Source organism: Cynara cardunculus, unplaced genomic scaffold (assembly GCF_001531365.2).
Source record: "Cynara cardunculus var. scolymus isolate 2C unplaced genomic scaffold, CcrdV1 Un_Scaffold_5060, whole genome shotgun sequence".
NCBI lineage: Eukaryota > Viridiplantae > Streptophyta > Magnoliopsida > Asterales > Asteraceae > Cynara > Cynara cardunculus.
Window position 1 is genome coordinate 1 of NW_020202216.1, and position 12,500 is coordinate 12,500.

Genomic DNA, 12,500 nt, shown 5'->3' on the forward strand with positions numbered 1-12,500 from the left:
CTCCACCTATATATATATATATATATATATATATATATATATATATATATATATATATATATATATATACTAGTTTGTTTTTAGAGCCCAAATATGTTTTTCTTATAAAGCTCACACCCAAGCCCACCTTCAACCTAAGTTCTTGTATTGTGCGACCAGAAGCCCACACTCTCGGTAATAGTTTCTTTCTTGCAAGGAAAAAGGCGAATCGCCTCCAACTCCTGTCCAGCCATCGGCGCTCCCCCAACCCCAACCCCAACCCCAACCCCAACCCGCAGCAGGTAACTCCATTTGTTTTGTTTATAATCAATCTTTTTATGCAGATTCTAAAACCCTAGCTAAATACTTTAGTTGTTTGCAGACATGCTTCTTCATAATCCCTTTAGTTTGTTTGAATATGCTCGTTTTCACCTCCTTTTTTCGTTTCTTGATTCATTGAGTTACTTGATTTCTTCTTTCTTTTTGTTTCTTGATTGAAATTGGTATGCAACTGTTTCATGACTTGATATTCTTTACTACTTTAATGTGAATGTTGATATTGGTATACTGTAGTTTCTTTCATTTGTAGAATACCAATATCTTTTACATTGAAACAAATCAACAATTAGACTAACATAAAGAACTATAGAAATTGGGATGTTGTTGATTCTTTTGAAAGATGGGAATGAGAGTCCTTCATTTTTATGATCTTAGGTTGTACCCAATGCTTCTAAAGTAGTAATCTTTTGACTTTTGAGAGCTTCAAGTAGGAATTGAAGTTGAAACAATTTTAGACCTAATTTTTATTTGTTTATCCACTTGACTTTCTTTGGTTTTAGAGGAGATTGAAACAAGAAAGAGTTGTAATCCTGCATATAACCACTGTTCTTGATGTATTGACTAATGACTATTGAGTTGACCAGCTTCTGTACAAGACCTTTTATGCAAAAAAGTTCTAAATGTTCGATAAAGACAACAAATATGCAGTTATATAGTGTGCCCAGATGATCTTTATGATGATTGCTATATATAAGTAGATAGATTGGACTAGAGTCAACTTTTGATGTTGAAAAGTATCTTTTGAATTCAAAGTTTGCATTGGTAACTTTAGATTTTTAGCTCGATATTTCTTTCGCTTTAAACAGGCATTTTATAATGATTAGTCTTTTGTCTACTGCATATTTGAAGTAGTTAGATTTTGTATAACACCTACAATATGGTTTTTTATTCATGATTGGTACGGTTTTTGTTTTTTTGTTACATTTTGTTAGTCTTTTTGTATATGTTTATGGATAAAGAAACTCAAAAAATCATTAAACTTTTTAAATAAAATGTGTGAAATCACGTGGCATTGAAAGAGAAGAGCTTTTTGTGTTTCAATTTACGAATGTGAAAATCATCAAACCCTCATGGCCCCTCTCTCTCACCAATCAAAATAAGACACATCATTGTTTTAGAGTGTATCATTCGGAGGGCATCACTTTCCACGATTGCCGTTTGTTTCTAAATCTCACATATGCTCTATTCGAAAGAAACACATGGAGGTGGCCAATGCTTAGTCCAAAGAGCTGAAATTAGGTATATATGAACCAGTTTACTTGAATTCAGCCTATAGTAGGTGATTTACTGAGTTTGATTGAGTTTACAAGTTAGGGTTTAGAAAAAGAGCCATGACAATGAGGAAGGTTGCTTTTGTTCTTTGCCGAAATGGTAAGTTTCCCATTTTTATTGTTTGAATATCATTAATTCTTTTTCCTTATCAAAAACTAATGCTTAACAACAGCTGTAAGAGAGATTCATTGCTTCTGTTCAACCATTTTTCATTCAACACTACAATAGACGGTCTCTCTTATTCATTCATCATCTACCAAACTTCCCTTGTTTAATATACATTTATTTAATTTATCTTTCTATTCTCTCTTTTCAATAGGGTAATAATGTATCTGGTGGACCGGGATTGGATTTTGGGTGAGCTGATTTTCATTCTCGATCTACCATATTCTTGAAACGCCAATCAGTCCATAATTTCTCTGCTGTAAAAATGGCGATTTCTCTGCAGTAAAAATGGCGATTTGCCATCATCAACCTCAATTCGGCATCTCTTCTTCTTCTTCTTCTTCTCCGTTTACTACTAACCTTTCAAACAAGTCCCACCTTCATCTCCCATCCTCTTTCCGCTGCAATATATCCATCACTAGAAATCTTGAACCTGAACCTGTTTAAACTTGCGTCAAGTCTTTTGCCCCTGGCACTGTAGCCAACCTCGGCCCTGGATTTGACTTTCTCGGTTGCGCAGTCGACTGAATTGGAGATTGTGTTACCCTCAAATTTGCCAAACACTAGAAAACACTTATCAGCTTATTGTGTTTTGGTACCGCCATAAGCTAATCCAAACACTTTTTATAGAACTCCAGTTTGACACCACATAAGTTAATAAGCACTTTTACAAAAACGCACAAGTTGTCTTAAATAAGCAATCCCAAACATCTCTAAATGAAGGACTTTCCTTCTTGTTTAGATGAAATTGGTGTTCAACTGATCCTATAACTGCTACTAATAGAATTGCAAAAATTCTTTATGACTTGTGTTTATAGTGTAGAATGCTCAATTTTGCTTGCTTCATTATCGTTGTCACTTGGACTAAAAACTTGATTTTTTCAAAGTCTTTTTGAATCTTCCATAAAAGTTCTTTAATCTTTAGGCTGCCTTTTAGTATTTTAGTTCAACGTTTGTTATTAGTGAATTAGTTTTTTTATTCTTTAGGCTGCAATTTAGGCTTTAGCAAGTACTTGGGATGGAGTCTTGTTAGAATTGGAATTTGGAGTGTTTGAATGACCTACTCATTTAGGGAAATATCTGAAAACTTAAGTTTGGAGGAAATTGTATGACTTCAAAGTTGCAAAAGTTCAACGAGTTTTGGTGAATGATGGTTGAAGATTTCACATTTTTTGTCCTGTTTTAGAGTTTTAATATGTCGTAACTTTCTCTTGTTTATGTGATACATTTTTATAAAAGACTAGGTTCAGCAAGGTTGATTTCCGCCCCTGGCAGCAATGGCGTCCATTCAGGCATCATCAAGGAAGCGAAAAAACAAAGGTTTAGGAGAAAAGAACAAGAGGAAGAAGAAGGATCAGGATCTCTCTGATGTTAGAAAACTCGGTCAACAGCTTCTTTCATCCAGAGCTCATATTAATAACCTCCCTCTCCTACTCAACTTTCTCAGTCCAACCACATCTTATCCCCCTGAGTTCCTCCTTGAATCTCTTCTTTCTCTTCAATCCTTCTTCACCCCACTCCTTCCCCAACTCCCTTCTTCTTCTGCTAAACCTACAGAAGATCCAGAATCTATATACCAGATATGGGTTCGTTCTAAATTTGATGAATTCGTTCAATGCCTAATCCAGCTTTCAGTTTCTTCAACGACTTCTGAAGAAGCTCTCAGAGTAAGTATGTTTTCGAGGTTTTATTTTCTTTAAGCATCCTTGGAGGTTGACGCCTCGTTAATGGAGGTTCTATTGTAAGATAAATTTCCATGTTTTGATGACCATATCTTGATTCTGTTATTTGCTATTATAGATTTATCTTACTGAATATATTTTCAAATTACAATCTGCACTTGTCTGGAGTGTGACTGTTGTTGAATTATGTGGTCGTATGGAAATTCAGGAAGTGGTGCTGGATACTTTGATGGAGTGTGTCAAGATTGGAAATGCGGGGAAATTTCATTCTTCTATATACCAAAAGTTCATCTATAGCATGGTGAGTTTACTACACCCTTTGATCTGTTCATAAATTTTTTCTATATACACCCAGCTCTTTTCAGTCACAGTGGTAATTAAATAGTCACTCATATCCAGACTCTAGTTTCTTGGTCCTAAGAAAGGGACACTTGTAAATTGAAAGACTTCAGCATAGTCCTTGTTCTGCCCTAAAATTTTGCGATGCCGATTAATCACTGTCTCGGATTTGTTTAGTTCAAAATAATATAGAAATTTACTGATACAATTAAACAGAGAATTCATATTTGAAATATACACTCAATATGTTTGATGAAAGGTTGCCCTTGATTCCTTGTAGTCGTGGCCTTCATATAGGCTTTACAAAAATGCTTAAAAGGTGCTACCCACGAATACGATCTGTATTCATCAGAAGCTACTCACTAACGAACACCTACATGCTCCATAACTGCTTAAAACCTAGAATTTCACAATAAAGTAATAATTATTCAGTCAATCTCTTCCTTGAACTAATTCAGCTTTTAGTTTAATGTTCTTCAATCACCCAATTGAAAGACTAAAAGAGAGGATGTATAATTTAAATAAACACTTGATATATTTGATAAAAAGTTGCGGTTTGATATCATGAAGTCATATTTCTTATACAAAATGCTTAAGGTGCTACCCAATTTCTTCACATTCATCAAAAACTTCCCACTTAGTTATAAACTACTAAATAGAAGTACTTTCTAGAGACCAAATAAGCAATAAAACCATCCATGCTCCATAATCTCTTAAAAACTATAATTTCACATAGCAAAAGTACATTTTTTTTTGTCACCATGCCAATTAATAGTAAAATAGTAATGTACCTTCTATTTTTCTTGCTAATATGGTGGAGGGTTTTCTTCTGTAGGATCCTTTTAGTTAATGATTTACATCTGCCCATGTTCTTTTTTGTTTGTGTGTTGGGAATTTCATTGATTTTTTAATTATATTTGATGCTTTTCAGGTTTACTCTATTGCAGAGGCTGATACTTTGTTAAATTTGCTTGTATCAAAGTATTTCAAGTACATTGATGTCCGGTAAAAAGATTAGATCATTTTTTAAAGAAATTTAATCTGGTTATTTCCTATTCTTTGTTACTAATATTTTTATAATGTTCCCCCTTATTCCCTATGTGGCAGCTATTTTACTTGCATAAGCCTGGAAAAGCTAATTCGAACTCTTGATGTCAAAGACTGCTCTGGTACTTTCTGCCCACATGTTTTGATGGTTTTAGCATAAAATAATATTCAGTTGATGTGTTTTTCACGTCTTGCTTTTGTTATCACTGCATTCACAATTGTTGGAGTCTAATGATTTTTTCACCAGATGTCAGGCCTAAGACGGAAGATACAGAAAATGAAAGTCCGGCAAGAGCCAGGTTAGTATACATTGAGTAGTGTGCTTGTTAGTCCAACTAGCATGAATTAATTTTATGGGCTAATGGTGGAGCAGGGAATCTGGCTTGTGTATGGATGGATTAATTTAATGGGCCAATGGCGGATCAGAGAATCTGGCTTTTCTATTGATTGTGCCTTTATTTGTGATTGTGATACATACATATATATACATACATACAATATATACATACATACAATATATACATACATACATACAATATATACATACATACATACATACAATATATACATACATACATATATATATATACATACATACATATATATATATACATACATACATATATATATATATATATATACCTACCTGGTGGAGGTTCAAACGAGAACACCTCCATTTTACGAGAACGCAAGAACACCCTTATCACATGTGATAATACACGTGAAGGGATTTTGTGATGTGCGGACGACGTGTTCTATGACTTAGGCCGCACCAAAGGTTATCTGCGTCTATGATTTAGCATCACATGTGATGGTCTTGATGGATTATAGTATCATATCAACAACACCCTTATCACATGTGATAATACATGTGAGGGGGATTAGTGCTGTAAGGGCGACTTGGGCCGCAACCAAGATTGCATTGAAAATTGCCCACGTCTCTGATTTAGTATCATATGTGATTGAATAATAGTATCACATGTGATTGTTTATAGTAAAATGGTGTTATCGTGTTCTCGTAAAATGAAGGTGTTCTCGTTTGAACTCTTCCCCTACATACATATATATTTGTAGTTTCAACAGAACCTCTTGTCATTGTAATCATCGAATTGATAGACACACATTTAGGAATTTACCATTACAAAGTTGGATCCTCTTACAAGATGCAAAAGAACTTTTAAATTCAGAACACAAAGTAGACAGCCTCGTGATAATCTCAATCATGCAAAACAACTTTTCCATATCAAGACTGGGTGGTCTTACAAGATGCAAAACATCTTGATCAAATGAAGTCAGTAGGCGATTGCATCATTAGATAATGTTAGCTAGGGCAATCTGAGTATGATGAAATGGTTCTGTTTCTGCAAAATAAATATTATTGCTTTGTGGTGTTAAATAAGATATTATTTATATAGGATTTACGAAAGTCTTGTGACTTGAAGACTCTTTGTGAATCAAATATTACTTTGTATGCTCACGAATAATGTACTTGGCAAAGATGATGAGAAATCAAGACATACATTGTTATGCCATGTTGCAAACAATCACTTACATTCTACCTCAAAGTTGAGAATTTGAAGGTCAATAAGATTAACAGTTTGGTTCATGAGCATACTGTTTTCAACTTGTAATTATGTCTTCAAGTAGATATGCGAAAGTGATTTTCTAGTTGGTTAATTTGCTCTAGCAAAGCTGTTTTATGACATGAACCTAACAATCTGTTTGTTTAAATGCAGTGGGCAGCTTTTAATCCGCAATATACATCATGTAATATCTAAGATCCCGACTCTGGAACAACTTGATGAAAAATCTGAATATGAAGTATGGAACGAGTCTGGTGAGCATTCTTGTTTTACTTACAGATCTTATTCAGTTTATTCAATGGTCCAGCTTCGTATAGTTGAAAGCACCGTTAAAGATTCTGTCACCTGCATTTTGGAACAAGTAGTTGAAAACTCTGATATGCAATGTTGAGTTGGTTGGCATACTCTACATCATATTTTTCAAACGTCACTCCAAATGTTATTCAAAAAAATAGTATTTTGGTAAAGTTTGTTCCTACATGATTTCCTTCCATCCTGCTATATATTTCATTCTTATTACATAATATTCCTACTTGTGATGTTTGTTTACTTTGCGCTGTATGTTAGGTGTTTTCACCAAAGAGGGTGCAAAAGAGTCCAAGAAAATTAAGAGAACAGAAGGAAAAGATGGCAAAGTCAAGTCCAGCAAGGGCGTAAGTTCTTGACTTTTGTGATCTTTAATTTTAATCCATGCTTGACTATAATTAAAATTCTTGGATTGTCAACCTAAATCGATCATATGACTTGCCTTGTTTTCAAACTTATCTTTTTTTTCCCATATTGTTCTATGGATGTGTTACGTGTCAGATTTTTATGCAATCTACAATGCATCATGCTTGTTTTTGTACATTAACTCCAGGTTTCATCTTCGGTCAAGATTTCCAAAAAGATGAAGCTGAAGTTCTCTAAAGCATGGATGGCATTTCTTGGATTACCCCTTCCTATTGATGTGTACAAGGAGGTAAGTTTATAGAGAGAAAAGCTACAAGCACAAGCGTATCACCTTTCTCTGGTAAACGTCTAACACATCACCTATATTTCCTTTTCATGCTAGGTTCTTGTCACCCTCCATCAGGCAGTAATCCCTTATTTGTCTAATCCCATTATGTTGTGGTAAGTCATGTATGAAGATCTACTTTTCCATTCATTTATTACATATTTTTTCTTTCTACAAGGGTTGTTGAGCGAGTTTGCAATGGTTAATGTGCAGTGATTTTTTGACGAGATCATATGACATTGGAGGGGTTATTAGTGTCATGGCTCTTAGCAGCTTGTTCGTTCTTATGACAGAACATGGTTTAGAGTATCCCAACCTCTATGGGAAGCTTTATGCGCTTCTTGTACCCTCTATTTTCATTGCAAAACACAGAGCCAAGTTCCTCCAGGTGAGTTGTAGTTAGTTTTCCTCTGTCAATTACATTGTCTCTAATTGCGAATTTCTATTTGTAGTATTTCACTATTGGGTACTGTTTGTTACTATCCTTTTTATTGGGCAGCTTGCAACAGCTACATTGCGCTGATGTCGATATTGTTTTTGGCAGCTTCTTGATTCATGCCTGAAATCACCGCTTCTTCCAGCTTATCTGGCTGCTTCTTTTGCTAAGAAATTAAGCAGGCTAGCCCTTACGGTTCCTCCTTCAGGAGGCCTTGTGATTATTGCTTTAATCCATAATCTTCTACGAAGACATCCTTCAATCAACTGTTTAGTGCATCAGGTAATAAAATGAGATCTGATCATTTTTTGAATTTTTTTTGAAATTTCATGTACACAATTCAATATCTGTGATAATGCTTGGATGATGAAATGTATTAGGATAGCTTCTATGTGAATGTGAAATGCTATCTTCGTTGACCCTTTGTGGGATTCATACTGTTACAACTAGGCTTTGTCATTCCTTCAGTGGTTTGTTAACAGTCTGCTATTTGCAGGAGGACAATGGTGAAGTGGCCAAGGATGTTTCGAGCATTAAACCAGGCATTGATCTTTTTAACAACGAGGAAACGGATATTCTCAAAACCAGTGCCATGAGTAAGTTTGTGGCCCATGTCGCTGTTGCATTCTCATCACTTGACTAATTTACAGTCGCACATAGATTTAGTAACTCGCCTGCATTAATTTTATGAAAAGAATTCTTGTGAAGGCAGAATAAGAGTTGTATTTACCAGATTCAATCTGTAATTATGACCACCACAGAGCATTTTTTAGCTTCAAAGGTAATATACAAGCTTTCTTCTTATATAAATGACCTTTTCGCAGGGAGTTCTCTGTGGGAGATTGATACATTGCGCCACCACTACTGCCCCCCGGTGTCAAGGTATGCATGAACCAACCTTGGGATGTTTTTGTCGAAATGTTTAATTCGATGCTCACATGCAGAATTATTGTGTAGATTTGTTTTGTCATTGGAGAATGATTTGACAGTTAGATCCAAGACAACTGAAGTTGCTATTAAGGATTTCAGTTCAGGCTCCTATGCAACAATATTTAGAGAAGAGGTAATATTTATATATTGGATTTCAAACCCCCCATAATAAGTTTTTTTTATTCTATTTGTGAAGATAATAACTAGCGTGTTGATAAGTTTTTTTATTCTATTTGTGATGATAATAACTAGCTTGTGAATGGCAGATACGACGGAGGGTTAAACAGGTTCCATTGGCTTTCTACAAGGCAATACCAACTTCATTGTTCTCAGAGAGTGATTTTGCTGGTTGGAGTTTTCAATCAGACTGATAACACAGAAGCAGTCAAGAGCCATGATTTTTCCTTCTTTATTTTAACATTTTTACCTTTGCTAGGGTTTGCCAACAAACTATTTCTTGTATTTACTTTGTACTACATTTCAGTTATTTAGATGATTCTGTAAGAACACGACTACAAATTTATATGAAGCAATATATATATATATATATATATACCCACATATATGTATATATATTTGTGACTTTGTGTTGTGGGTTGGCATTTTAGAATTTTTTAATAAAATGGTGCAGGTGGAGATCCAAGCAAGAAGGCAAAAACATTCTTCCCACCCTACAAACATATTTAAAAAAATCAAATGCAAACAAAGGTAAAGAACAAGTGAGAGGTTTCTTCATTTCAACTCCACTTTTCTTCAAGATTTCTTCAACCCCCATCTCATGGTTGCATGCATTAATCATCCAAAAATTTTGATAATATATTATATATATACCCTGATGAGGAATTTAACAATCTTTCTGATTCTTGGAGGCTTCTTCTCAGCTGTATATTCAAAAACTAGTGATGATATCATAAATATAGGTTCCATTTTTACATTGAAAACCATCCATGGAAGAGTCTGCACCATTGCCATGAAGGCTGCTGTAGATGATGTCAATTCTCATCCCACAATTCTACCAGGAAGACACTTGAATCTTTCCATTTATGATGCAAATTTTAGCGGTTTTCTCTGCATTATGGGTGGTAAATATATATAACCATATCCATCTTATCTTATTACGATATTCTTTCAATCATCTTTTACCTGTTTGATCATATTTGAAATTTTTTATATATATTCAGCATTGAAGTACATGGAGATCGATACTGTAGCTATTATAGGGCCACCAAGTTCCGAGAGGGCTCACGTGCTTTCAAATCTTGTAAACGAACTCCATGTCCCATTGTTATCATTCACTGCTTTAGACCCCACGCTTTCGCCACTCCAGTACCCCTACTTTCTCCAAACAGCCCCCAATGATCTTTATCAGACAACTGCTGTTGCTGCTATACTATCCTATTTTCATTACTCACAAGTAACCGCAATCTTCACTGATGATGACCAGTTTCGTAACAGTATAAACGTGTTATCTAAACAACTTGCAAACAAGCGTTGCAGGCTCTCCGGTAAAGCACCACTTCCACCTGATCAGGCCCAAGTAAATACAGATGTTATCACAGATGTATTGCATAAGGTGATGTCAATGGAATCTCGTGTCATTCTTGTACACACTTACTCCGTCACTGGTCTTAAGATCTTTGAGATTGCAAACAGCCTTCAAATGATGAAAAATGGGTATGTATGGATTGCAACCACTTGGCTATCAACTGTTCTAGATTCTACTGGCATTCCTCCAAAGACTGCCGCCTCTGTGCATGGTGTTCTTACTCTTCGTCCTCATATACCAGATTCATACAGAAAAAGAGCTTTCGAAAGACGGTGGAAGAAGAATCTAAGTAAAGGCTCTATTGGACTGAATTCCTATGGTTTATATGCTTATGATACCGTCTGGATAATTGCATATGCAATTGACAGGTTTTTAAAAGAAGGTGGCGAAATTTCCTTCTCTAAAGATTTGAGCTTCAATGATTTGATGGTAACCACCAGCCTGAATCTTAAAGATCGAAGCATTTTTAATGGGGGAAAGCAGTTGCTTAGCAACATACTAGAGACAAATAAGACCGGTTTGACAGGTCCCCTTTTGTTCAATCCAGACAGATCCTTGAGAAACCCTTCTTTCGATGTGATCAACATATTAGGAACACAAGGCCAACTAGTTGGATACTGGTCTAACCATTCTGGACTATCGGTTGAGACCCCAGAGAGTTGTTTTGAAGTAAAACCATGTAACCAACAGTTGGGAAGTATAGTATGGCCTGGGAACATGAAAGATAAACCGCGTGGATGGGAATTTTCGAACAATGGGAGACCCTTGAGGATTGGAGTTCCATTAAGAGTTAGTTTTAAAGAAATGGTTATGCAAATCAATGGTTCAAAAAAGGTTGGTGGTTTTAGCATAGATGTCTTTCTTGCTGCCATAAAGTTGCTTCAGTATCCGGTTCCTTATGAGTTCATCATGTTTGGGGATGGTCAGAAGAACCCGAGCTACTCTCAGCTTGTAAACCAGATTGCATCTAATGTGAGTAAAGATTATATATAATATATTGCTACATATATTGACTACAAATTGTTGAACTTTAACACTTTATGCATGTTTTGGGCAGGTGTTTGATGCTGTTGTTGGTGATATTTCAATTGTAAGTAACCGTACAAAGACTGTTGATTTCACACATCCTTATATGGAGTCAGGGCTGGTTGTAGTTGTCCATATTCGTAAACCAGACTCCAGTTCGTGGGCGTACTTGCAACCATTTAGTCCGCCGTTGTGGGTTGTCACTGCTTTTCTCTTCCTGTGTGTTGGGGTAGTCGTATGGTTATTGGAACACCGACACAATGACGAATTTAGAGGACCACCCAAGAGACAATTTGTCACTGTATTATGGTGAGTATTTACTCATCGCCTCCTTTATTTCATTTCTAGTTTAAGTCATAACTGGTTTTTTTGAGAAAAGTTGACATCTTGTTTTGCAGGTTTACCTTCTCGACTATGTTTTTTGCTCACAGTAAGTGAATCTTTTTTCTTTCTTTTGTCCTTTTCCCAAGTGAGTCAGTCTGGGTGACTCAGTGATCTGAGTTGAATGTGTCAGGAGAAAACACCGTGAGCACCCTAGGTCGTGTGGTTCTCTTCATCTGGCTTTTTGTGGTTCTAATTATCAACTCGAGCTACACAGCGAGCCTGACTTCAATTCTAATGGTGCAACAACTACAATCTCCCATCAATGGAATAGAATCTTTGATTGCTAGCAATGAGATTATTGGATTTCAGGTGGGATCATTTGCTGAGAATTATTTGATGAAAGAAATGAACATCCCAAGATCAAGACTTGTTGGTCTTGGGTCCCCAGAAGAATTTGCTGAGAAACTGGTAGCAGGAACAGTTGCTGCCATTGTTGATGAAAGACCATATGTGGATCTTTTTCTTTCAAACCACTGCAACTTCCAGATTGTTGGCCAAAAGTTCACAAAAAATGGGCTGGGATTTGTAAGTATATATATATATATACACTACTTTTTTTTGGTATATATACATGTTTATAGATAATAAGTATATACATTAAGTGTGTGTGGTTAATTGGATAAAATTCAGGCATTTCCGAGGGATTCTCCATTGGCGGTTGATATGTCGAATGCCATACTAATATTAGCTGAAAATGGGGAGCTTGGAAGGATTCACGACGATTGGCTGAAGAAAGAAGGTGGTTGTGGTGCGAAGAGGTTGTCGTTGGTATCGG

At 35.7% G+C, this 12,500-nt stretch overlaps 2 protein-coding genes across 3 annotated transcripts in view; both read left to right on the forward strand.

Moving 5' to 3' along the window:
• Positions 1–267: 267 nt before the first annotated feature.
• LOC112504270 (nucleolar complex protein 4 homolog B) lies at positions 268–9,270 on the forward strand. Of its 2 annotated transcripts, XM_025108207.1 has the most exons (16): positions 268–281; positions 2,995–3,422; positions 3,646–3,738; positions 4,708–4,781; positions 4,884–4,945; positions 5,071–5,122; positions 6,560–6,660; positions 6,974–7,059; positions 7,266–7,367; positions 7,461–7,519; positions 7,617–7,791; positions 7,948–8,121; positions 8,336–8,435; positions 8,664–8,721; positions 8,797–8,902; positions 9,036–9,270. In XM_025108207.1, exons 2-16 carry the CDS (start codon positions 3,033–3,035, stop codon positions 9,138–9,140), a joined length of 1,737 nt encoding a protein of 578 aa, XP_024963975.1. In that variant the 5' UTR covers positions 268–281; positions 2,995–3,032; the 3' UTR covers positions 9,141–9,270. The 2 variants fall into 2 exon arrangements, with proteins under 2 accessions (XP_024963975.1, XP_024963974.1); XM_025108206.1 differs by lacking the exon at positions 268–281 and having other exon boundaries at positions 2,842–3,422.
• Positions 9,271–9,604: 334 nt separating this feature from the next.
• LOC112504266 (glutamate receptor 3.2-like) overlaps positions 9,605–12,500 on the forward strand; it is a 3,114-nt gene continuing 218 nt past the window's right edge. The window contains exons 1-6 of the mRNA XM_025108201.1: positions 9,605–9,851; positions 9,951–11,287; positions 11,373–11,650; positions 11,740–11,771; positions 11,856–12,250; positions 12,356–12,500. The exon at positions 12,356–12,500 is cut by the window's right edge and continues 218 nt beyond it. Of these exons, the coding sequence (XP_024963969.1) occupies positions 9,605–9,851; positions 9,951–11,287; positions 11,373–11,650; positions 11,740–11,771; positions 11,856–12,250; positions 12,356–12,500 (2,434 nt within the window). The remainder of the gene's footprint in view (positions 9,852–9,950; positions 11,288–11,372; positions 11,651–11,739; positions 11,772–11,855; positions 12,251–12,355) is intronic.

Coding starts and splice junctions, on each gene's coding strand:
- LOC112504270 (XM_025108207.1), top strand. CDS start 3,033: ATGGCGTCCATTCAGGCATCATCAAGGAAGCGAAAAAACAAAGGTTTA. Junction 8,122..8,335: donor TCAACTGTTTAGTGCATCAG/GTAATAAAATGA, acceptor TGCTATTTGCAG/GAGGACAATGGTGAAGTGGC. Junction 8,903..9,035: donor CAACAATATTTAGAGAAGAG/GTAATATTTATA, acceptor TGTGAATGGCAG/ATACGACGGAGGGTTAAACA.